The sequence below is a fragment of the Scomber japonicus genome, chromosome 2, assembly GCF_027409825.1.
Source record: "Scomber japonicus isolate fScoJap1 chromosome 2, fScoJap1.pri, whole genome shotgun sequence".
Taxonomy (NCBI): Eukaryota; Metazoa; Chordata; class Actinopteri; order Scombriformes; family Scombridae; genus Scomber; species Scomber japonicus.
The window spans coordinates 27,055,651-27,082,857 of NC_070579.1; the positions used below are offsets into that span (position 1 = coordinate 27,055,651).

Genomic DNA, 27,207 nt, shown 5'->3' on the forward strand with positions numbered 1-27,207 from the left:
TCTAACCAGAATATAGGTCATCATCCGGCACAGTTCCCATGGAATACCAAGACTTGTTAATATTTGTTTAATTCCTCCGAAGAGGTAGCTGCGTGTTGGAGAGAGAGGAGAACACCCCCCCACCCCTGTTCCTCAGCAATGTTTGTCAGTTTTAACAATTGGTTGTCAGTTTGGACAGTGCAGTGAAACCTTTAGTGGACGATTGAACTGTTCAGGTCGTTGACCGTCATGCAGAAAGACACTGATGACGGAGAGAGTTTTCTCTGTCTGAAGAGCTGGTGACGATGAAGATGAAGACCTTGAGATCACCTGAGCAACCCGAGTTCAGTTAGTCTTCTCTCCTTTGCAGCTTCATGATCATGGGGTTAAATTTCCACTAGTGTCACACATGCATAAAATATATGCACTCACGGCTCTTCAGATGGATTCACTTAACACCCAACAAGCATGGTTTTTTTTTGTGTTTCCGTCAACATTGAACTTGAAACAAACAGACTGGATTTGAGTTGTTTGCAGTTGCAGTGGAAGTCCTGACAGACCGGCTCTCATTTGTGCCGGTGGCTAGTTTCTGGGCAGATTACACAGGCAGAACACCCCACCCCCCCTCTCTCTCCCCCTCTCTCTCCCCTTCCCTCCCCTTCCTCCCCCACTCTCTCTATATCTCTCACCCTCTCTATCTCACTCCCGACTCTCCCTGCATCTATCCCATCTGTCCATATTTCATAAAGGAGATGAGGGAAGCATCAGTTAGTCAGAAAAAGAGAGCCCACAGTCGCTGTAGGGCAAAGACGGCTCTAATCTTGTGTTTGCGTGTGCAAATAGAAAACGTGACGGACAAACTGACGCATCAGCAGCAGACAGAATATAACTTTTTGCCACACTAGCCTCAACGTACAGCTCTCCATCTCCGCTAACAATGACATCATTTTAAATTAAAGTCCAATAGGTTTGAAGAGTTAGCGGCGTGGTCCGGTGCATTGTCCTGCTTGTATCACTGATACTGTGGGTAACACATCACTTGCTGACCACGGGCTGATGCTAGAACCATCTGTCAAATTACAAATCACACAAACTTTTCCACAGGAGGGGAAAACCTAGAATAATGATTATGCCATCCAAATCCAGACCTATTCAACACAGAAGCTTGTCTCCGTCTGCATTTGTCATTTCCTGAACTCGCCATTTATAGCTCAGATAATAAAGCTGTAGTTGGCTAAAGCACACATGGCGTGCTCCGGTTTAACAGCCAGGCAGTTGGCTCTTTGATGACTGTTCCAGCAGTCAACCTAGTGAGTGGTAGTTTCCCTCTATTAAAAAAACCCATTCAGTCAGGTGCCACTGTCTGTATGGGTAAACATGTGACCATGGGTGCAACCCAACAGTAGTCATGTGAGAGCAGGAGGGAGAGAATGACACCCCCCTCTCCCCCCACTCTCCACCCACCTCACTCCATGAAAGAGAGAATAGGCAAAAGACAGAGGGGGTGTAAAAAAAAAGAAAAAGCAGAGCATCCTAGAAGAGGCATCTTTATCATAAAAAAACAACCCTGCTCTTTGTGTTAACTCAGCTAGCCAGTAAACAAAGGTGGTGAGCAAACACAGAGAACGCTGTGTTGTCATGTAATCGTGTGTGTGTGTGTGTGTGTGTGTGTGTGTGTGTAACATTATAAACGCTTATGTGTACAGGCTTGTTGTCCACGCAAATGTTTGGTTTATTTACATCCTTCATTCAAAATTAATCTAAAAGTAACTACTTCATTTAATTGTGTTTCACAGCCAGTGAAATGAAATCAGCTGTAGCTACCCCTCCCCATCTATATTGTATGTCCCCATCTGCAGAGTATGGACCAGTGTGCCACATGTTCATATGCTCCTCCACTATGTATGATCTGGGAGAAAGAGCTTCCCATGTGATTTGCTGAGGCGACTGGTCCGGACCATTTGAACAACCAGCAATCTAACTCTTTGCTATTTTTAACTGTGAAATAATGGGTTTGGAATGTTTTGGAAAATAATGCTCTCAAAGCACAGAAACAAAAGAAAAGAAAAAAAAAGAAAAAAAAAACATCTGTTCCCACATTTTCTGTGTTTGATTTAATTGCCTTCCTTCCCACAGTGAGATAATTTGCTGATGATTTGATGTAGTGCTCAGTGGACTTGGCTTAGTCTGCTTTAAATGAGGCTTTGCATTACAAAATACTCTAATCATTCCTATAATCTTTGACATCACTGTGAATCATGATCTGCGACTGCTTTAAATGAGCCTCGACACAGGAGAAGTAGTAAGGCAGAAGAGGAACAATAGAGCTCCCTCGCAAAGTCAAGTTCTTATTTTTTCCTCTCTCCTTCTTTCTCTGTAAGAGAGCCTGTGTAATGATGTCTTAATTTCCTTTCGCATGTCAATTTAGGAGATTTACCACTTAGACAGTCATTGGTGAAGTGTAATTAGTGTAATAACTGGGTGAAGGGTCAGATTTCCTCTCTCTCCGCATGTATTAGAAGTAGGTCAAATCGTGTGTGTGTGTGTGTGTGTGTGTGTGTGTGTGTGTGTGTGTGTGTGTGTGTGTGTGTGTGTGTGTGTGTGTGTGTGTGTGTGTGTGTGTGTGTGTGTTAAATGGGTTTGAGAGAGTGGGGGATTTGCCAGAGAGAAGTGTATTGACTGGTATCTGGGCTGGAAATCTGACCCTTCCCTTTAAAAGCACGTCCAGTAATTATGTCAGACATCTTGGATGGCCTGAGAAGTTATCCATTATTTATGTGTTCACAAGTTTGGAATCTAGGGCAGCCATTTTTTTTCTCTCGCTTGAGCCTCGACTAACGGTGTTGGTTCCAGAGGACTTTGAATAAAAAATAAGCAGAAACTCTGGTTGCTTTGTCGGTGCTGTTTCGCAGCTGCTCTTGTTTTCTGTAAAGAAGAAAGAAGAAAAGGGGGGAAAAAATACCCACAGTTCTGTCCGTGTCCCTCCTCGGGCCCAGGTGTTCTTTTATAGCCATTTATTTCATTCACAGACAAAGGACACTTTCATGAATATGCATTTTTCCTTTTTTCTACTAACTCCCAATCCCTCTCAATACTCACCGCCTGCATGAAACTTTCTGAATGACTGCCAGATTATCTGCTTAGCCATAATGCCAGGTACTCAAAGGAACAGAATGCACCTGGGCATGTAAAACCATCAATTGAGACCAAAATGGTTTCAGCAGTTCTGGGAGTTGTAGCGTATATATTTCTGTGCAGCCACACACAAAAAAAATGTGGCAAATAACCGATAACGGATTCAAAATGTAAGAAGTTTCAGCTTTGTTTTTTTGCTCCCACTGCATAGCTGCCATTTAAATGTGAAGTTTCTGCATATTAAAAGGACTAATACGTAGTTTATCATCTTAATAGACAAAAGCAATCTAATGAGGACGTGTTCATGTCTGTACACAGCCGGGCTTTACTTTCATACTCCTGTTCACAGTATCCTCACATTTCTTTCTCACATTATCCCTCTAGAGTCACTGGAATATTTTCATACCACCAGAGCGCTGATTGCTCTTGTCATCCTGATGGTGTGGGAATTACAGCTTGTGGTTGGCATTGCACTTGTCTCACGTCACACAAAGGAACATTTTAAGAAGTATTTGTCCGTTAGTGTGAGTCTGATGCTAGTTTTTGACTAGATGGAGATATCGGATATCTGAATATGTGTGTGTATACACTGCGGTGTGTATGCCCTTCTCCCTCAGCCCACCCAAAGGCATATGCACTCTGCATTTGTGTGTTTGTGTTTGTGTGTGTGTGTGTGTGTGGATGTGGATGATACAAGGACGAGGGAGGTGAGTGCAGAGCTGCTATTCGCTGTACTGACAAAAGAGATGTACATATCATGTGCGTAGGCTCTGTGAGAGCTGTGGTGGGCAGCTCTGCCATACCAACAGGGAGAGCTTCAAAGTGCTTCTTTAAAAAGGACTCTGCTTCAATCACGTTGGAGGCAGTTTTGACGCATTTCAAGACCAAGTAAGGCAGCTACAGTGGGAGGGAGAGAGCGGTGCAGAAGTGACGACGAATTCTGTTTATAATGTGAAGGCTCATCGACTACCAGTCATGATTTTACTTGGTTAATCATTTCCTCTACTTCAGATATAATTACGCACAGTATTGTCATCACATTTGAAGTGTTATTTGGCCCTAGAGATGAGTCGTAGCTTTGTGTTGAAGCTAGCAAATAAAGACTGCATGTTGTGAGATTTGGGAGAAAAAAGGCAGGGTGCTCACATGATTCATAGGGAGTCAGGATGAGGAGAAAAGGTGTAGTGCAGTGACCCGGGACCGGCTGGCTGCTCGCTCACATGTCAAAGCCAAAAGGCAGAGCTGCCTGCCTGCGGACCCATCTGGGGCCCATCAGGAACATAAACCACGGGGACACGCACACAAGCATGAAGACACACACACACACACACACACACACACACACACACACACACACACACACACACACACACACACACACACACACACACACACTGTAGAATGGAAGCGCCCCGTTGTCTCAGGAGGAAAGGGAAGGCCGGCTGTGTCCGTGGCGAGCCTGCAAGTCGCCCGTTTGGGATACAACATGAGAGTGCCTGTATGAGTGAGATGGAGGATATTAATATGGGGCACATTGTGGCCAAATTTATCATTTAAAGCTAAGCTGCCACTAAATCCTGCACACTGGTCTTTAATAATAAATGAGTGTATGTGTAGTTAAAATTAGAGGTGGACAGTACAAACAAAGTTTATGATGGACAAATGCTCAGAAGGCGCCATATTTACTCCCATCAGTCACCTACAGATGCCCACAAGGGACAATAATCATGATGAACTGCAAAAAGGTGGACAGCTCATTTTCAGCAGTAGTGAAAAAATGACAATATACAAACAAATGATGCAAAGTATGATGGAGCCAACCATTGCTATACATGTATCTGTGCTCAGTAATGCACCTGTGCCTAGTATCCACAAAACATATAGTCTTGCTTTAAATTCCTAAATAAACTCATCATTTCTGACCCGAGCCACCATTAATTGTGAATTCGGGTGTGTAGGAGACTGAAACTAAAAGCTCCAGTTCATACAGTTTATTTTAAATATAGTTATTATAGTTATAAGCTGCACACGTCGGTTCTTCAGGATCCAGGTAACTCCCCGTGAACACATGAGAGAACAGCATCAGCTTTTAGATGTGGTTCCTTTTTGAATATCCACTTACATTATAAATCGAACTATATTAAGACTGGAGTCCACAGAAGCCTCACTACCAGAGAGAGCGTGGGATTTCAAAAGCAGCTGTTTGCCAAGGTATACCCACATGACAGCAAACAACAACAGAAATGAAACATACTATTATATTTGCTTACATTCCCAGGAATCTCCCTTCACTGAGTACAAGTAATAATAAAGGCTTTTTTTTTTTTTTTTTTTTCAGCCTGTGTTCTTCTTGTCAGTGAGGGATTTGATGTCCCTGCTGTGCGTGACAGTTTGAAGCACAGGTCCTGGTAGCAACTGGCCACGTGTTATGTAATCCGCTACAGATGGAGAGTTCCCCATTCTGGCAACCTACAGCTATCCATGCCATTCATTTATACATTCTGAAATCTGATGTTTTATGGTAACGCTAATCAATTTTATAACTGATCATCTCTAAATGAACTATAAATGGGGCTGAAAGGCTGGTGATATCTCCTCTCAGGTGAGCAGTTTAACCCCCTGATGAAATAGATAGCATCAGCCCCTTTAACAGTAACCTAGTGACACTGCCAGTGAGCTGGTGGCCTTTGTCTTAACCAGTTGACTTAGCCGTAGCAGCTGAGGACAAACAGTTATGTGCTGCGGAGTAAATCCATAGCTATTTATGTAACTAGTGCCAGTCTTTTCCAAGAACTCGGGGCGGGCGGGGGGGGGGGGGGGGGGGCATTAGGCCCCCGTTGCAGGTTGCCTCCGCCCTCTCGTAGCCACGTAACACAGCAAAGAGAGATTCTGGCTGCAACACTCAGGTATTTATGGTCACAAGCCGCCACTCATATTGTAAGCTGGGAATGGCTTAAGCGCTTTGGCCGTGGGTCTACATGATAAACAAGCCTTTTCAGGGATTAGGGACCTATCTAAGGGGCATCACTGACAGCCAGGAGCTCATGACCTTTAACCCAAAAGTTGACATTTAGAGGTAGTTCTGGTGGCAGAAACTAACATGATAAACCCGTCTCTGCCTTATTTTTAGTTTCCTCTGGCTCTGAGGATGTAATTTTGTCTCTCTGTGTATTTTTTTTTTAAATGCTTGTCTGCTGAGAACAAGACATCCACTTTAACTCGTCCAATGCGATGGTCATCAATCGCACTAACACACACTCTCTTCTTCCTCCCTCCCTCTCACAGTCACACACTGTTCCTCCGTCCCTCCCTCTGACGCTTTGTGCCGAGCTTTTTTGACCGACCGTAGTTATCGTCATGTTCCACAGAAGAGCACAGCATGCACCCAGAGATTAGAGACAAACGCCACACACTCACACTCACACACACACACACACACACACACACACACACACACACGTACGTCTCACATGCCTGCCTATCAATACGAGGCACAGTGAGGGTGTTTAAACATGCTGCCAGCCAGCAGCTCGTGTTGCTATAAGAAGAGATCACACCGTACACAAGGTAGCTGTGAACCAGGACTCTGAAAGAGGTGACAGGACCAGACTCCTTCTCCTCCTCCTCCTCCTCCTGCTACTCCTACTCCTACTCCTCCACCTCACCATCATATGGGTGTGGAAAGGTGTTTATGGTTTCACACTGACTTGGCAAAAAAGTGGTGATTCAGCAGCCCGACAAGCGACGCCTCACACCACTCACTAATAGAAGTCTTAGCGTTAAGAACCATAATGGAGTATTTTGGTGTGTGCGGTTAGCGTACCCCCTCCACTTCTTCCTCCTGGATCCGTCATGTCAGTGGGTCAGAGAGGAGGGGGGGAGCGTGGAAGAAGCAGAGGAGTGGTTGTAAGTGAGGGTTATCTGTGTGTATGCTGAGATAGCTGTTTCAATCTGGATGGGAGCGGAGGAGAGAAGACCTTGGTGTCTGGAGTTTGTTCACTCGACGCCCGACAGGCCAGACATGTCCATACATGATCAGTGGGTCCTGCTCTGCCCTCGCAGCCGCCGTCATCAAGCAGTTCATGTGTAGAAATAGTGTCTGCGCGTGTATTTAAAGTAAAGTATGTGCTTGCGCAAGACTGCACCTACGAGTAGTTTACAGTCTGAGTTTTAAGAGTGTTCATGGAGCATTCATTAGAAAAGTAATGTGAAATTATATATGTCTCTACTGCAGCTACACAATTAGTCTTTATTTTTTTAGCATATCAGCAATGTTTAAACGTGGCAGGTTGCCGCAAAGCACATGGAATCTCTTGTTTCCACATAATGGAGTTGTAATTATGATTGGCACAACATGTTCACAGGTAGAAGCATTGAGTGAAATATGCTGCAATCCACTGTGTAGCATGTCCTAAACACTTCCTAGGCAGAGCTGCATGTGTCTCAACAGACTACTGCGAAAGAGTACATTGAGATTAATTGCCATCTGATATCTGCTTGTGTGTGTGTGTGTGTGTGTGTGTGTGTGTGTGTGTGTGTGTGTGTGTGTGTGTGTGTGTGTGTGTGTGTGTGTGTGTGTGTGTGTGTGTGTGTGTGTGTGTGATGTTGAGGTTCACATCAGACAGGTACAGATTGACATTGCACAGATAAAGAGCAAAGGTGGGTTCAGCTCATCCCTCTGAATAGAACTCATTACATAGACAGACGACCTGCCTGAGCCAGACTGATAGTCATCATGCTAACCCCAAGACTGAAAGAGTGTGTGTGTGTGTGTGTGTGTGTTTGTGTGTGTATGCAAACTTTCAGCACAACAGACTGAATCAGGGCGCCTCCTTGTTCACTCAATGAGCACTCGCCTTAGTTTAAGCACACACTCACACATACTACACGGGTGTAATGGCTTGCTCTCGTGTTCTTATCAGCACTGTCCATGCATAACTTAACCTCCCTACTACACAGACACACACAGACACAGACAGACAGACAGATATGCAGATATACTCTAGCCGGCATTCACACGTCTCCAGCAGAGCATAGCAGAGCACAGTCTTGCCCAGTGAAGTTGTTGCAGTCAATTCCCACTCTGGTCCCTTGGGCTCGTCCTCTGGGCTCCCCCCTAGAGATAGTTCCCGAGTCTGGGTCGCTCCACCGAGTACGCTGGCTCTTAATGTCTCTCTACTGATCCCTTCAGGCTAGCTGAAAGGGCAGCTTCTGCTAATGGAGCGCTGATTGTGTTATAGCCATAATTATCTCTCTTTACCTCTCAACTCGGGGCCATTAGCAGGATAGATAGTACCTGGGGCCTGTCTCCAGTCACAGAATTAGGGACTGTCAGGATGATGGAACGTATGAGCCGATCAGGGTCTAGGAAATGCCATTACACCCCCTACCCTCCCGTGTGCGCTTATCAGCTGAGAGTTGTTGTTTGTAAATTAGTCAAGAGAGGTAACTAAAGCTGGGTGCAAGAAATACCAGGAGAGGATTACGTATCGTCTCGGGGCTTACATGAGATGTGAACCGTATGTAACCTGTTGTGGTATTTTGTCGAACTATAAGCAGGGGAATTACAATACATGAGCTCGGTCTGTTGCTGGTGGATTCTCACAGAATAAGAAAATGGGTGTGTCTTACTGAGCATGCAACCCATGACACAGTGCTGCTTTTAGCATGTTAGAAATGATCATAGCTCACAGAGAACAGTTGTAAATGAGTTGATGTTTCAATGGATGAAGTGTGAAGTCTATAAGTGATATAAAATGGTCTACAAATTAGAGATACTGGTTTGCGACCATTCTACTGGTTCATATCACCACAGTAGCTGGACAAGTCTAGTCAGGAGAAGTGAATGTGTAACCTCTGATGTGCCTGTGCAACTTCCCAGATGCTATTGAGTAAATCACTTAAATACGAGCTTGCAATGTATTTCACATATTGTTGCCCAGGCCTGAGCCTTACCCTATTGCACACTGACTAATCATCCTGTTTCTCTCCTCCCTTTGCAGACGAGCTCACCTGCGGCTGTGTCTGGAGCGGTTGAAGACCCTCATACCCCTGGGACCCGACTGCAACCGCCACACCACCCTAGGCCTGCTCAACAAAGCCAAAGCACACATAAAGGTGAGGATAACCAGCCCAATACATCTTTACTTTGACACTAATAACCAACCACAAGGCAGGGAAAAAGAATTTAAGTAGACCAGGGTTTGGCATGACAAATTCAATACCTTCAAAACAAAACTCTTCAAAGAGAAAAGCAAACAACAATCAGGGCTTAAATTAAAGTAAAGGGGTTAACATATGTTGCAGAAGCATTCAGAAAAATAAATCCCTTCCCCGTTTTGACCTTTGATGCCAGATTGACTCTTAATATGTAATTCATTTGTGCGGCTGCAGAGGCAGGGAACAAACGTGTAGAGCTGGAACAGATTGCGTGTGGTCATTGACTGCGCTGTCCATTTTCACAGCTACTTTGATTGACTCGCTGTTTTTATCACAACACTAGTAAGAATCCTGTGAGTTGATGAACGTGTAAGTCGTGAAAGAGAATAAATCCAACACATGCAATATAGTGCATCTGTGGAGGAGGGATTTAGCTTAGGCTTTCTTATTTGAAATGATTAAACTTATGATTAAACTTCCATTGGACAGCAAAACAAATCAGGTCAGTATTTTGGTCTAATAGGCTCTAAAATACACATCAGTTCCAGTCATTTATGTAAATAAAAAAAAAAAAAAAAAAAAAGCAATATCCATTCATAAATCAATCTAAATATCTGACAAAAACTTTTTTTTTAAACGCTTATATAAAATAAACTTCAGTCAGAATGAAGGAGCATTCAGCTGGTCACTGATTAGCGAGGTTTGAGAAGCGTATAAAACGTTAAGACATCCTGCTTCACGCTTTCCCGTCCACTTTAAAAACAGGCATGTGACTGCCTGAGATTGAGCAGTCTGCATGTGAAAAGCCTGCTGTGGCGTGCATTCACATAACAGAGAGGGGGGAGCATAAAGCCGATATTGTTGTTGCCCCCCCCCTCAGCCCTCCCTCCCTTCTACTACCACCACCACTCTGCACTTCTGCTGCTGTCAACTTGAGTCTCTCCGTCGCTTATTGATGGCCTATTGTTTTGGTCCGTCGCCGGGAGTCACGCTCGTCACTGTCGGCGACCGTGACATGAGGCTACAAGGTTAGAGCACAAACACGGCTGTATCGGTCCCTGCCACGGCCCTCACTTATATTCTAATGGCACAGAGCGTAAACAAAGTAAACAAGTAAAGTTGTTGACACGGTGTAAACAAGGCAGGTGAGGAAATATTATTACTTAGATGTTTCAGAGCTGAAAATACAAGAGACTTGATAAGTTTAATGTCTGAAAGCTACGGCTGGAGTGTTTTTATTCTGTCAGATTTTTGATATGAGAGGAATTTCCTCACAGACTATCATCTATCTCTTCAGTATGTCAGCATTGTTGTTCTTCCAGTTTCCATCTCTCTCTGTCTGAGCTCTTCTGTATTCGCTTCAATCTCTACCTCTATATCTGCAACCACCCGATGCTTTTTATCTGACTGACCTCTTTTCACAACCTTATTTATGTGTCTCTTTGCTCTCTTATCTATCAATTCTAGTTCTATCTCATCTAAGATGTGGACATAGTTAACTTCTTTCTCACATAGTCTCTTTTGCTTTCCCTTGACCAGAAACTTGAAGATACGGACAGGAAGAGCCAGTACCAGCTGGAGTCTCTGGAGCGTGAGCAGAGGCACCTCCAGCGCCAACTGGAGCTACTGAGGGGTGGCAGCAGTGCTGTAGCCCAGACCAGCCCAGGGGAGGGGGAGAGGATACGTATGGACAGCGTAGGTTCCACCCTCTGCTCCGACCGCTCCGACTCTGACCAAGGTGAGTTAGGCGGCAGTCTTTAACCAGATTTTTTATTTAGGGACTACATGGTGATCAAACCCTACAGCTGTTGTCTAGGTGATTTTACAACATTGAGGTTGGACTGGTCAGGCTCCCTCTGGGACTGTATGTGAAATTAGCTGTGGGAAAAATGATCATCACGGATTTGCTGGATAGAAGATTTAAATGAAAATGTTTCCTTTAACATAATCTTTGGTTACTTGAAGTAACTAAGACCAAATATATGACACAAATGTACTTAACATAATCTGTTGCTTAGTAGTCACAATAAAAGGGATTCATGTGAGAGAAAGATGTTTAATTTTCCTTTCTTCTCTTTCCTTTCACCCTCTCTCTTCGTCCATCTCTATGTGCTCGGCTGCAGAGGAGATTGAAGTGGACGTGGAAAGCACAGAGTTCTCCCATGGAGAGCTGGACAGTGTAAGCACGGCCAGCACCAGCGACCTGGATGACCACAGCAGCCTGCAGAGCATGGCCAGCGACGAGGGCTACTCCTCCTGCAGTGTCAAACTTGCCTTCTCCTCCTAGAGCCCCCGCACCATCAACACCACCACGACCTCCCTGCCAAACCCACCTGCCCTCCTGTCTGTTTATCTGTTTCTCCACACAGCCATGCCTACAGACATACATCCATTCACCTCTAACGACGGCCACGCACCCAGCTAATGGCGTTCCCGTCGCTCTTGCCTCTGGGCATCGCCTCCTTCCCCTCCTCTCCTCCAGGTTGCTGTTGGAGGAGCTCCAGTGAGAGGTCTCACTCACCTCTGTGTAGAACTTTGAGCCGCCCCGACCAACCAACACGGACAGCAGGGACTTGAACACAGTGATGTCAGACTGCCAATTGGTTTTAATCTTCTTTTTAAAGGAAGATTAGAGACTTGATTGATATGTTGATATGAAAAATATACATCATCTTGATTTTTAATCCCACACAATTGTGAAACAAGGCAGTCACACCGTCGTAGCCACGATGCAAGAACAATTTATTAAGTCACAAAAGTTGTGACATGACAGTTTTCTTCAGGTTTAGACTGTGGTGTGGAAACATTGGTGACTTAATAAATGAGTCTTGCATTGTGGCTGTAACTAACAACTGTGCGACCACCTTTCTTTGCACTTGTACTTTCATGGTGATCAACACCTCTCCAGCACTGGTGTGCATCCCTCCTCTCTCCCATCCTTATAAACCCATACAATTGAAATGAATGATTGATTTTATTTTATTTTATTTTCCTGAACTGTCAAATATCTGAATTTTTAAAGATATACAACCCCTAAATTGACCCAAAATGCACTCAAATTCATATAATATTGAACTAATTTAGAGTTTCTGTTTGGTTCTCTCTTCTGTGTGTCTGTGTTTGTGTGTGAGAGGGTCTTAAGCCGATCCTGTGTTCTCAGTTTTGGTGTTCTGGTGTCGGGCATGGATAAATGGGAGCACATCTAATCTGGACAACAATGAACTCTTTGGGTGAACTTTTGCCATATCAACTAAGCTCGGCCCTGATAAAAGTCCCCTCTGCCCCAAATTTAATCTTATCTTATTGTTTTTTCATTACCTCTGCTCGATACTGCAGAAGCTTGGACACTGGTGCTATTGTGAAACAAACCAACGGGGAAGCAGATCAGAACCACCACTACAACGCTTTTAAAACAAAGTGTGTCTGCCGTGATTGTTTCCAACCAAGCACAGAGGAAAAAAACAACCACAGAAATGGAGAGGGGAAAATAATCCTGTCGAATGTGGGTGCTGAGTGCATTTTAAGAGTGGAATTTGTAATGTGTGTGCTTTGTTTTCTTTCCCGTAAACAAGCAGCTACAACAAGCTATCCTGCACTTGCCTACTTTAGAGCTGTCCATAGAAACAGCACAAACCAAGACATTAAAAAAAAACTACAACAGCAACTACGAAAACGTCCACGAACAACAAACTTTGGAATAGATGTCCATCCTCTTTCCAGCAGTAACAAGCAATAACTCTTGTAGTAATTTTTGTCTCGTCAGTTCTCCCTAAACACACGTGTGTGTGACCGTCCAAAAAAGCAAAATTTAACTTTTCTTAGTTTTTTTTTTTTTTGTACATACAAATAGCTTAATAAATTTAAGTTAAAAAGAGTTTAAAGGGGACTTATTATGTTTATTTTCAGCTCTACATATTTGTTCTAGCACTCCACTACTGTAGTGGAGTCTGCATGGTTCACAGTTCAAAAAATGCCTTATTTATGTTATACTGGCCCTTTATGCAGCCTCTCAGTTCAGCCTCTGTCTCTAACAGGCAGTCTTAGGTCCTGTCTTTTTAAGGTCCCCCTGCCAATGGGCCCTCTTTGTTCTGATTGACTAGCTTTCAGAAAGCCTGCCACGGGGCAGCTGGATCAGAGTTGTGTTAAGTTATCTCAGATGATGGGCAAGAGTTTAAGGAATTTACATGAAATTAAACATGTTGCTCACCAGATTAGCAGAACTTTGTAAGATGTGCTAAAAACCAGTCAACACAACAGTTGGAGCTCTTTATTGAGCAGATCAGTTAGAGATGCAGGGAGGAATAGTACAAGCGGAAATAGCCACAGTGATGATGATGATGATTGATGAAGGGCTGCTGTTGACCAGCACACCTTAATGTACTTTGCCTTCCTGTGTAATATAAAAACACTCAAAGCATGCCAGCTCATGGCTTGGCACAACTACCCCCATAATGAAGAAATTATATAACCTTAGTGGAGAGGACCATATAAGGCAATCTGTCACAGGCTGATGTCGGCTTGGGCTGGAAGTAGAAAAAACTGTGGAAGTCAAATGTTCAGGGCAGTCTGAAGCCAGTTCTTTTTGCTCACAGAGATTACTTATACATACATGTACCTCATTATTTGATATGTTGAATTTAAACATCCAATATTGTAACATTTTAAGGAAAAGGAAAAACATAATATGTCCCCTTTAAGAGAAAAAAAAAACGTAGAGCTCATGGATATATCTATTGCATCTGTTGCTGTTTGACCTGTGTTTATTGTGTATTTTAAATTCAATTTTTGGGAAGCTTTTATCCTCTTTACAGCAGCAGTGGATGTGGCATGGACACTGTTACTTTGTTCAGTTTGCTGGTTGAAAATTCAAAAGTTATTCATTTCTGTTGCTGCCCTGAGAAGCAAAAGAAAAGTTACTCTTTAATGTGAACCAAAAAAAAAAAAAAAAAAAGAAGAAGATAGACCAACATCCCACTTGGCTGCGGAGAAGTGACGCAGTAGGACTTCTGTTGGAGATTATGGAGTTTGTGTGGCACTCTTTTTATTTATTACACATTCCACTAGTGGTCAGGTGATCTCTGGAGGACAAGTTAGAAGTGTGGGGGAAAAGAAACGGGTTGTATGATGTCAATGTTAGCCATCCCAACTCCACTGGCATTAAGAATTGCACTTCAACCACAGTTCTCTTTATTTTATTTTATTTTATTTTCCTTTCCTCTGTCATTTTCAGCTCTCAGCATTGCCCTTTTAAATATTTATTTCCCAATCCCTCTAACAACACAAGCAGAGGCGGGGGAAAGTTATTAACTTATTTTGGTTCTGTCTTATTTTACTTCTCTTTTTGATGCTTATTCCTCATTCCTTATTTTAAGAATTGTATATTTTATGGATTATTGTTTTGTTTGTTTGTTTTTTTTGAGGGGGGGTGGGGGATAAGAAAATGTAGCCATTTTTGTTTTGATTTATTCTGATGTTTTATTCAATGGACACTTGAAATGTAATTGGCCCCTAAGCTGCTCCTAGTGCTGAGCCTCGCCTGTTTAGAGTCACCAGCCTTGTCCAGAGCTAACCCCCCCCCCCCCTCCCCTCCCCTCCCTGGGCCCGCTCCCACAGTCCTGTGATGATAAATACAAATTCTAAACAACTGGATAGGCTGGCAAACAAAATGGCTGAACCATCACTTCCCTCCACGCCCAGCCTGCTAATACAAGCTGAAACACTTGCAACATTCCAGTTGTTTTTACGTCGGTGTTGAGGGAGGTGAGGGGGGTGAGGAGGGGGCCAGGGGGGGTCTATCTCTGCACAAGGCTCATCGATAGCCAAGACTTTAATGGCAAATATTGAGCCGGCTACTACACAAAAAAAGGGGTCTAACACTCCACTTTTCTCTATTAGGAGGATTGTAGTCTCTATTAGACTTGTGTTTTAGTTGACAAAATGTGTCTTACATTTGCAAGGCCTCCGACTGAGGATTCAAAGAAAAAGAAAAAAAAAGAACAAATCCTTTGGTTTCTATGAAGGACATCATTAAGGTGTAGAGTTTTGACGTGTTAGCTCTTTACAGAGCCCTGTTGAGGTTCTTGGACTTGGCACTGAATCAGAAAGTCACCATAGTGGTGCTCGATCACAAAAACAGAAATGCCAAAACCACCTCAGAACACCTCAGTGTCCTCTCTCTCTCTCTCTCTCTCTTGCTCTCGCTCTCTCTCTCTCTGAGGGACAGTTTACATTTATTCTGCCCCCGTTTAAGTTATTAACCTTCATCCTCTCTTTGTTTCTATTTTCTTCTTCATATGTTGGTTTTATGAACCTGCATTGCCGACAAGAAAAAGGTCCCGTGTTTGACGACAAATAGATTTCACTCCTTGTTCAAACCTGGGTCAGACACTTGTAACCTGCTCAGGAGTACAAAATACTTTGACGTTGATGCCTCGTGTCAAGTTTTAAAGTGTGAATCACTGACTTTCCTTTCTGAGAAATTCTCTGGCACAAATTGTATTGTCTCTGATCTTGTATTCCAAGGAGGGATAAAACAAACTATAAGAACTGATTTTACTGAAGCCAGGTCTGTTGTTTTCCCGTGTGAGTGTGTGTACGGTGTGTGTATGCGTGTGTGCGTGTGTGTGTGTGTGTGTGCGCTCCATGTTCGCACTAAGCCTGAGCTTTAGAAATTCTCCTGGTCCATGACTAGTCTGCACTGATCTCAGTTTCCCATTTGCTCATTTACTTGATAAATCTGGAGAGTATTTTGTCATAAAAAGTCACTAAAAGTTACCTGTGCTGAACGCAGCCTGTTTAACCACAACTGGGCTCAGTGCAGTCCGGACTTGGATCAGCCCAGGTTAGTTGGGAGTTTCTGGCTATGCTGCAAATTCAAAAACATTATCATATCTTCATAAGCTGGCATTTACCTCGGTGTTTAAGGTTTAGACATACAATCTCGAGTGTGTGTGGTTAACTTTCTTGTTGAGTTCCGGTTTTGCAGCTTGGCCAGAAGTGTACCAGCCTGCAGGAAAGTGTAAGTTGCAGTGTTTTTGTAAACCACACTCTGGTCTGGTATCAGTCTCTCCAGGAGGTTGATTTGAGGAAACAGGTCCATGAGGTTAAGTTAAACCAACAAATCGAGCAGTCCCATGTAGGGAGTCCTCCTGTTGTTCTGAACCTGTGGCCATCCTTTGTAAAACATGCACTCTGATGAAGACTCTAGCCATGTAAGTTGAAGAGGCAATACTTACAATAAAAACACCAAGATTTTCAAACCTGAATGACTAAACTGTTTTTTTTTCATACCATGCCGTGTCTCAGCGCTGAATGATTCAAACAGACAAAGACATGAAGGTTATCAATGAGGTCAAGCTTTAATACTTGCTGTCATGTTATCTAAATGGTAAGTTATAAAAAAAGGTCAAACTAACAATGAAATATGTTTATTTTTCCTTTTAAAAATGAATATATCATAGAGCAGTGGGTCCAAACCTGGGGATCAGGACCCCTTCAATGGATCAAAGGATGATGAGCAGCTTTTTCCAGGTTTCTCTAATGAATGCTTTGTCTTTAATGAAATACTAGAAAGGTTTAAATGACATGAGAAGCAATAATGTCTGAGTGAGCTCCAACATGTACAGCATGCAAACTGTGATGAGGGGTCACAAGTAAGTAAGGCTGTATTTAAAGGGTCTCAAGCCAAACAAATGTTTCAACATGTATCACTCAGTGGAAGTAATTGATTTTTTTTATTTGTTTTTTATTTGTTTTTTTAAGTTTGAGTTCACCTGGAAAATGCTATCATCATGATCTAAATCTTTAGGACTAAACTTCATTCTTGATCTTGAAAAAAGTAGTTTGACTAAAGAAAAAAAAAAGTACTGACTCAAGGTTCACTTACTAGCTTCTTCCTGAACTTTCAAGCATGTCACAGTCTCCATAATTACCAAATTGATCATTTAAGAAGAAAACATCAACCAAATCTTTATACAAATAAAGATTGATTGATTGATTGATTGATTCAATTGAAAACTGAGCAAACTCCATCCACTGATGGATGGGCACAGACTATAAGACACAGCTGAAAGCTCTGGAAGAAGCGTGTAAGAGTGTAAATGTCAAAAGATCAAAATCCTGTTTCATTTTTTCACTCAAACAAGGACACATTTTTCTGCGAAACACTGAATACTCTTCATTTAGTTTAGTTTATAATGCAAAAACTTTAATCTTGTTAATATCATTTTTTATTTGAAAAATAAATCATTGTATTTGGATGGTTAACTCACTAATACATGCGTCATGTCAGCAATAATTTTATCATTCATCTGTCAGAACTGTGTATACAGCATGTCCAAGTCTGTCCTACAGTCTACACACGCCATAAATCTGTTGTAGAGCACATGACATCTGTGTGATCAAAACAGCTTTATGGCCACACCACATGTAATATTCTTCACAGCTCTTGAAGAATTATTTAGAGGCTCGACCTCCCAAGTTGTAAAAAAAAAAAAACTACTATGTTACACCACATGATGCTCCTTCAGTGTCATAAAGAACTCACTATAACTTCACATGATATAACTTTAGGCTTTAGAGTACACTGCAAAGATAAATAACATACAAAGAGTTAAGCTAAATAGTCACAGCCCAAGTAGAAACGTGTGGAAATGGCCACAAAATGGTTTAAGAGTGTTTGTTAAAAATCAAAAGGCAAATTTATAAAATACAGTCTATTTTGTGTCTTTGGTTTAATGATTTACATTATACACATCATTTAGAATATAACTTCAAATATAATGACAAAGGACATGTATCAAGCTCATGTTCCTGTTCCTGTTATTGAGAGGCAGAGTGCCCTTTCCTCTTTATTCTCCAAAGCTGTTGGACTTGTATTATCAGAGGGAACATAATTATAAGGCCATTTTGTTGACTGTGCATCAGCTGTGGGAGACAGTCAGACACCATGCTCCATGCTGGTTTATCACTGAGCATCGTTTACAGTGAAATGCTGCCATCTAGAGGACAAAAACAGTAACAGTTGACCTGATAACTAAACTCATCACAGAATGGTTATTCTGCACTGACTGTCATACCGGGATGCCTAATATTAGACTACAATTATTCTCATGTTCAAATGTCTTCTTCTGCATCTTAGCAAATGTTAAAAAGGCTAAACTTTGAATAATGTTTTAATGTGTTCAAATAAAAAAAAATCCATAAACCCAGCATGTCAAACAAATACTGAAAACCTCTCTGGGGTGACATCACCACCTCCAAACCACGCTACTGTGACACAACACAGCACAAACCACTAGGAGGCACAAGAAGCTTGAAAATGATCTCTATCAACTGCTTACTGCCTCCACTGTCTGGTTTATCACCATGTTTGTCTTGTATCAGGATGCTGTTAGAAATCTGCTGAACCATGTCTGTATGCTATAATGATGCTGTATTAAACCACCATAACAATGATTTTTTTCTGTTCACTGAATTTCCTCCAGGCTTAACAGATGGCCCCAAAATAGTTACACTTAGTCAAATCTGAGTAAATGTTAATAAATGCAAATTAAATTAGATGTTATAATACAGTGTTTGTTATCCTGCTGAGAATTGAAAACTATGTTCACACTGCACATAGCAGCCAAAATGTATTTTTTCCTTCATATGTGACTCATTGAGTTTTTTTAGAAGGCAGTGTAAAACAGACAGTGTAAGACATTTAATTTTAGATGATAAATTCTGACTTGGATGAATTTCATTTTGGTGGCTTTGGTGATTTTTGTCACTGTGTCACTTCAATCTTAACATTTAAAAAAGTCTGAAGAGCACAAGCATAAGCAAGAGACGATTGGACTGAAGATCCTGTAGCAGAATGTAGCTGCAATGTTCAACATAATGAGAATCCAAACTAAATTGCTTTGTTTGATCATTTTACAATATGTACATGTTATATGAAAATGACTTAACGACTTAATCATTGTGGTCTGACACTGAAACAACAAAAAGCAGAGTCTTCAACCTTATTAATGAAGGTTGGTGTGAAGTAGAGTCTATAGCTACATTAGGATCCTTCTGACCATCTGACTGACTGAACACTGTGAGTAGTCATCTTGGTGTATATTTTATTGCACCACTAGGCTGCACAAAAGCACTGCAGGTCTAAATATCCAGAGTAAACTGTGATTCCTTACGTCACAGAGCCTGTGTGAGAAAGATTACTGCATGCCAAAAACAGCAAGGCTTCACATATTTTCAATGATGAGCAGGACTGTGATGTATTTTCCTATCCCTGTGTTTCTTTGAAAATCAGACCCTAGACACTAGGAATTCTCTTCAGCGTAAAACTATAAGTACTAAGCTATGAAATAAGATGAAGTGTGAATGCAGCTTTCATCATTTCAATAAGAAGGAAAGATCTGCATTTTATGTTATGCAATTCACCTACCCTTCCTCTGAATATCAAACGACTACCAGTGAGCCCTGTCGGAATTTCATCATTCGTCGGAAGAAGAAAAACCCACGCAAACTTTCCCAAGAAGATACTAATCATTACTGTCACAGGATGCTTGTTCCCCTGGAAAATACTGTAGGTGACACCTGGAAAGAGAGCCCACGTCTATTAATACTTTATGTTCACTGGTTCTCAGCAAATCGACGTAGGCAACGAAAACCTTTCAGAAAACACCCCTGTAGGCTGGCAATAAACACACTAAGATAAAAGCTACAGGAAACTCAAAATCTAATTGCTAATTGTGTCTGTGATGTTACCACCAGCTCTTAGAAATGTCAGTAATAACTTCTTTTTTTTACTAAACTGAACTGCAGTAGCAAAAACAATTGATTTTTTTTTACTTTTTACACTGGACTCTCAGCCATGTAGAAAAAAAACGTACATCTACAGCTGCATCAGATTTCACAGCATCCATCCTCTGACGCACACAGGTATTCTAGAGCAACATTGTGGTGGAAACCAGCCATCCAGAGGGGAAATCATTACATCTGGCTGAGACAGCAGGTGAAAGCAATGATCTGCTATTACTGATAGTGTAAGAGAGGACAAGAAACAAGAGCTGCTTTGATCAGAAATTGGCCTCAGATTCTGGTTTATTGATATGTAAACATGCAGCAAATATACACAACACAGATATGCTGAATTGTCTGTAGCATGTTTTTGTGACTAAAAATAGAAACCCCTAAAATGTTTTTAGGGGACAGTGTGGGTTGCACTTCAGTCAAGGTCATCTGTGTCTCCTTCGTAAGAGTAAAACCAGAATTTGAGTCATTTTTGGCCAGTTTGGACAGACTTCTAAAAAAAGACTGACCTGCCTGTTGCACAAAATGCCCCGGTTTAGCTTAGTTTTAATTTAAGCTCCCATAGAGCCAGTGACAGATGAAGGTGGTCGAGGTCCCGAGGGTCAAGTGCGTGTGTGTAAATCTCACCCGGTCACTGCTGTTTATGGACAACTGACTAGCTGCTTATGTGTTCATACAGGGCAAGTAGGCTATGCTGCTTAATTATAACGTTTCTGGCATGCGTTTGGTTTCCTGAATTGAAATAAGAGAGAATGACTGTTGGCTGGCTCTGCCACTTGAGAGGAATGTCACAAGAGGAGCTCTGCCTTCATGACTCATCCTCTGAATCTCATCTCCACATTGTAGTTGTTGTTGTTTTTCAACCCCCTCCGCTCCACTTGCAGAGATACAAACCCATGCAGCCAATTACTGCACTGATAGTCCGATGGTGGGAGTCCACGGGGGAATATGAGGAGGTAAAATGAAGCAGGCCAGTGGGGCTTGAGTGTGCGGGGTGGGCTTCCTCCAGTGATGGGGATGAGTCATTGCACCCATGGCGACTGGGCTTCTGACATCACAACCTTATCAGAGGAGGAGAGCAATTCCCTCCTCAAATGTCCTTCATTCCTGATGAATGAGGGAGGCCAGTGGGGGTGGGCACACAGCAAAACAAATTATGCATTACATCTCTGAGGAGACTGGCGGCATGTTGTCAAGACCTGAGGTGTGTTGTAATACTAAAAGGAGGAGGCAGGTATGTGTGTGCAGCAGTGGGTCAGTGTGTATCAGTGTGACGGACAGTGAGAGTAATCGTGGTTGCAGGGAGAAGGGCTGGTTTGGAGGCTGGTCAACGTCATGCCCTGACCAAGCTCCAGGGCACCCAATCATAACAAGCCCCCCCCCTCTCTGTCTCTCTCTGTCTCTCTGCTGTGGGGTTAGTCGTGCTGTCAGAGTGAGAAGACCCTGCGGGCACGTAGGTCCTTCCCTCACCTCACGTAGCCTAGTCTTTTCAGTCCTTGGCGAGGACAATTTGAAAAGCCTGAATGGAAATTTCTGAAAAACAGAAATCAGCGGGAGGTTTCAGCAGGTAGCAGCTTGTTTGCCAGTTGCAGTTTCAAGTAGTTAATCCAGTCGAATGAGAAAAGATTTCTCCAAAACAGCTCAGTTGTCACAAAAGGCCAACCATCCGTGGAATTGCCGTTGCTGTAGCCTTCAACTCACTATTATGCCCAGAAACTAATTCTGTGAGCCATTTTGGCCTCTTGCTCAAAGTGTGACTGACATGTTAATGCTAATGTGCAGCAGACCACAGACATGTCACTTCTTATCTTTATTTTTTCTGCTGTTTTTTATTTAGTCTGCAGGAAGTAGTCTGTCTTTCTTGTGCACCACACTTAATTTGTGTGTTTTTTTCTGTCTTCTGCTGCTTGGAAGGGCACCCTGTGCCGACAGTGCTACCTGTATTCCTTGAATAAATGTGATTTCTGTAATATGACAATCTGTTAGAGTGTTTAGGGATGCGTGGAGCAGCTCAGTAACACAACAACTTGTGCCTGTATAAATACACTTCCTGTTGAGCAGGTGGAGAAGCCCGAGGAGACGGAGACTGGAGGCAGGTGGACTGTTAGCACAACAAGCTGTTGTGTTACTTTGAAGGAAAGCTGTAGAGTACACAGCACATCAGTCATTTAGATGCAAATTCAGTAACAGCATGATGCCCATGTTGGTAATGCATTACTTATACTGCATTATTCTGCTTACAGCACCATACTGTATAATTATAGCAACACATATTTTATATTATTTTATAATCACAGTTACAATGGATTATAATGTGATTATAAATTACACTAAGTGGTCACTGAGTGCTTTAAACACTAAAATTAGTAAAATTATAGATAATAACTGAAACAATTTCTCAATGTAAACTTTAGCTTGATAAAAGTGACTCCTTAAAAAAATTAGAGAATTGATTATAATGCATTATTTAAGTGACTATGAGACTAGTATACAGTAAGAATTAAAATACACTGTGATCCAGCACGTGACCACCAATTATTAAGTATTTACTTAAGTAGATACTTGACCTTTTAAGTCATTATAAAATGCTTTATCATTTGTTATGATTATTGTAGTAAAGCATTATGAATATTTATGAGTGCTTATAACTAGTTATATAGTGCTAGAAGCAGATTATACGCTTCATGGAAAAGTTTATGTGCATCTCAAGCATATTTGAACCTTCATTTATTCACTATTCTCATTAATTAGCACAGAAGCACCAGGCACAGGACTGTTAACTCTGTTAATACCTTATCACTCTGAAGCTTGTGGAGTCAGGCAGGACTCACAAGAAGCAGCTGTCACTTCTACTTGCGAGAAGTAGAAGTGACAGCTGCTTCCATGTTATCACTGAAAACCCATCTGAACCTCATTTCAACCGGGATTGTGGCTGATCACTCACCTATTTAATACTCCAGCAGAAATGATCATATATCACTTCCTGACATGTAGTCTTTATCAACACCAAGCCTTGTAAGTGACTGTGATAATGAACACCACAGGGTTTCAGTACAGAAAGAGCATTTTGAATGTCTTAGATGCACTGCATGTTTTCAACTGTGCAAACAAAATACACACAAGATTACACTTTATTCAAACTTTGTAAAGATATTGTTATTATGTCAACAATAATTACATCCCTGGATTCTTTTTTCACCATTGTTGGCTTTTCAGTTTGACAGATGACAGCATAGATTGAAAGGAAACATGGGGGGAGAGTGATAAAGATGACATGCAGCAAAGATACCTCACCTGAATCAAACCTGAGACTTCGAAATTACATAATACAGTAAGTTTCGTAGTCTTTTAGGTCACAGAGGTTCCCCCAAACTATTCTGTGTTTACTGCCTCTGACAGGAGAAGTGTCACATACAGAAATCTAGCCAATCCAACAGTTAGCTTAGCATACTTTATTGCTTTGCATGAATTAGTCTGTTTGATACTATTTGAATGGTGTAAAACTAGAAAATTCAAGGTACAACATGAGGCTTTTCAACATTCAATTACATGAGGTGTGCTGTGTGTGTTAATCAGACAAATTGTTTAGTTTAGTTTAGTACTGTAATACTGTTATATGCACCACTAAAGCACAATATATATAGAAATTACAAGGGCCTTGCAGTTGCACTATACCTTACTGCACCACTGTCTGTGTATTACATGAATTATATGTGTGGCTTTACTAATGCAAAGAAATGCAAATGGGTGACAACGGTGTGTCAAATTTTTTCAGGTTACAGGCGGAGACGAACAAGGGGTTGATATATGACTAATATCCAGCGCGCTCTACCTTCCTGTCTGCCTCACAGCGTGACAGTTGGACAGTCATGACGAATCTTGTTCCCATGTGGTAAAGCAGGAACGTCTTTGTCTGCTTCCGCACCACCCTCCCTGTTTTGCTGAGCACCATCTCTTCAGATGTGTTTGCTGCAAAATGGGAAGTAGCACTTTGCTGATGGAGTGACATGTCATTTCCACTGTCCTCTACACACACACACACATACACATACACACACACACACATACACACAGACACAATTACACATCTACGTACAGTTGATAATGACCACTGACACATGTAGATGACACACATACACACACACTTCCATTGCGCTGACTCGGTCACGATGTCACTCGCCACACAGACAGGCTGCCCTTGTTCAACACTCAAGGTTAGCTGTGAGTACTTCTGTCGAGCTGTTGCTACAGTTTTTCTTCTCTTTTCTCTTTTAACACCTTCTCTACCATCCTTCTCTTCCTTTTCTTTTCGCTCTTCACACAATTATTCACTCTGTTTCTCTTTCACTTGTCTCCATCTGTGTGTCATGCAGTGAGACTTGTCACTGTTCGTAGCCTCTGGAGAGGTGATGACTGCAAAGCTTTTGCATGAAGGCTGTAGGGATCCATCCTCGTGGTTTCACTTACCCTTGAATGTCTCTCCTCTCCTATTATTGCTCCATCACTCTTCTTCATTCACACAAAATGAGTCTGTGAAAGTGAAGCTTGATAACACGCCATCATTTGCTCATGTTTTTTTTTTTCTCTACCCATACGTTGATCTGTTGCCACTGGCTTGTTGATGTTTGAATGCTGCTGCTAGATTGAGTTTTTATTTATGTGGACAGGGTAGGCTGTGGAACTGAATTGCCCCTCTGGGATGAATACATTTGTCTGGATCTGAATCTGTGTGTCATACAAATCGAGGGAGCTCCACCAGTCTTGGAACTGAAGCTAAGAGGTCTTTTGATGCAGAGGCGTGACAGAAACATCAGGAATGTCCCATAGAGCATGTTTTGATTTGGAAAAATACAACTAATAACATTAATTATGGTTATTTAGGTGGCATACTGGTTGACTGACAGAGTGAACTGGGACACTTAAATTAAACTGAAGCCTCATTCATGTCATTAGTTTTACCTGAGCTGACTTCACAGGGACTTGAATCACTATGACCTCATATTTCATCATGTTTGTACTCACCAACTGTTTTGTATTACTAATGTTCTTCATGCCACAGACATGAACACATAGAATGGAGGATGGAGTTACATCCAGGTAGAGTCTGTTAATGCAATATGTGCATTTTCATTTATCCTTTATTTACCCATGAAGTCTCCTAAGAATCATTTTCTGTTTAACATGCCAAAGTGTCTGTATATGTCCACATCTCCTTTGTGTGTAACTTTCAATGTAGGGATATCCTCTCACACATGGTTCAAGTTCTCTACAATAATACCAATCAAACTTCCTGTCTTTCTCTGTATGTGTGTTGCTTGTGTGTATGTGGACTTTTTAGTGTACAGGAGTGGGATCGCTGAAGCAAAGGAGAGTCAGCAGGTAGAGCGGACTGAGCTAGTTGCAGCAGCTGCCCTGGAGATGTCTCACATGATAATCATCCACATTCGTATTGTTGACTCAGACTTTCAGGGCTTGGCCGGTGATGAGTACAAGCCTGTTTGGAGAGTGAACAGCGACCTCTCAAATATATCACATCACATTGCTTTTATTCCCGTTGTGAGAAAAAAAGTGGCATTTATAAAATTACAAATAAAATTGCTGATAAAGTTTCACTTTAAATCTGTTATGGTTCTCATGTGTGAATTAATTTCTACTAAATACCCAATTCTTCTTCAGCAGAGAGGTTTATTTGTTGAATGACCCACACATGTTTAACTCAATAAAAAGTGACTTTTTGAAAATGCAAATCTGGGGCAGTGACAGTGCAGCTTCCTCACACCTGGTTAACTGGTGAGGCTGATTCACCAGTGCACCTGGTCTGTTTTTATGAAAGCAGATTTATGAATGTAGCTCTGTGTTTGCAATACAAAGAGAGTGCACACAGTGGCCTGATTACAACAGCAAATATGTCAGCGATGAGACAGGGATGGATCATGGAAAGTCAGCAGCACATTATGTCATTGTTATGTGTGTGTGTGTGTGTGTGTGTGTGTGTGTGTGTGTGTGTGTGTGTGTGTGTGTGTGTGTGTGTGTGTGTTATGGATTTGGATGGCTAGAACATATATGTATGCAATAAAATGAACAATAGTCTCTGATAGGAGTAGGACCAGATTAAACTCCTCTCCGCTGTTTTTCTGACAATAGGTTGAATAAGATTAGGTTGAAACACAAGTTCCTTTAATGTAGTGCTTATAATTTTTTTAAAATTCAAACAAACCAGGTTTTTGGGTCAGCTCATGTTCCTGACACATATTACTAAAAATGTATTTGTTGACTCTGAGCTATTTGTATTTCAGTTATGTGTTACAACTCATGGGGAGTTGGTAACATGCTGACTGAGGTGGGAAGTTTGAGGTAGGCTATAATTTGTGCAGAACTTTTATAAATGGGTTCTGTTCAGAGATAAAGTGCAAATAAATGCAAATATACCACAGTGCTGAACTGACCTGCAAGCAACAGCAAAGTGGAGCAGGATGTTTTTTTCGTGTGTGTGTTTGTGTGTGTGTGTGTGTGTGTGTGTGTGTGTGTGTGTGTGTGTGTGTCACAGTCCCGCCCCTGTGATGATGTGTCTGTGTTCTCTCTCTCTAATGGTTAGCTCCTCTCCAATCCCATTCAGATCCTGCACAGCTGTGGCTCATTCTGCAATTACCTCTAGCCCATATATACTCCACTCTGTCTGTCATCGTGTGCCATACTGGGTTTGTTGTGCCACGCGCTCTGCTGTGAAATGGTGTTATGTTTGTAGCTGAAACTGTCTGTTGCCTGCCTGCCTTTAAGACTGTTCCCTCTCTGTTGCCAGTTTGCCTGCCACCTGTTAACCTGCCAGTCCATGCCTGCTAGCCAGCTCGGCTTTCCTGGATTCCCTCTGCACATTTGAGCCTCTAGCCACCCATACCCCATCCTCTGCAAGACTGAAGCCACCAAGCCAGCCCTTTGCTCACCTTTCTGCCCCCTCCCACACACATGCAATAAATCTGTGGTTTGCACTAACGTTTGCTTCTCGTGGTCTTCATTTGGGTCCTAAAGCCAAACCTGACTGTCTGTGTGTCAGTGAAGGTACCTGTCTTTATCAGCTTTATCACAGCTCCAACCACTCAATTATTGTATCTCCACAGCAGATAATTGGTATGCTGATTG

General features: G+C 42.0%; 1 protein-coding gene across 2 annotated transcripts in view; it reads left to right on the forward strand.

Annotated features, from left to right (window-relative positions):
- Positions 1-12,000, forward strand: part of mxi1 (max interactor 1, dimerization protein) — a 29,235-nt gene extending 17,235 nt beyond the window's left edge. For both annotated transcript variants that reach the window (XM_053330752.1, XM_053330760.1), the window contains exons 4-6: positions 9,117-9,231; positions 10,813-11,011; positions 11,397-12,000. In XM_053330752.1, the coding sequence (XP_053186727.1) occupies positions 9,117-9,231; positions 10,813-11,011; positions 11,397-11,560 (478 nt within the window). In that variant the 3' untranslated portion in view covers positions 11,561-12,000. The remainder of the gene's footprint in view (positions 1-9,116; positions 9,232-10,812; positions 11,012-11,396) is intronic.
- Positions 12,001-27,207: the final 15,207 nt, after the last annotated feature.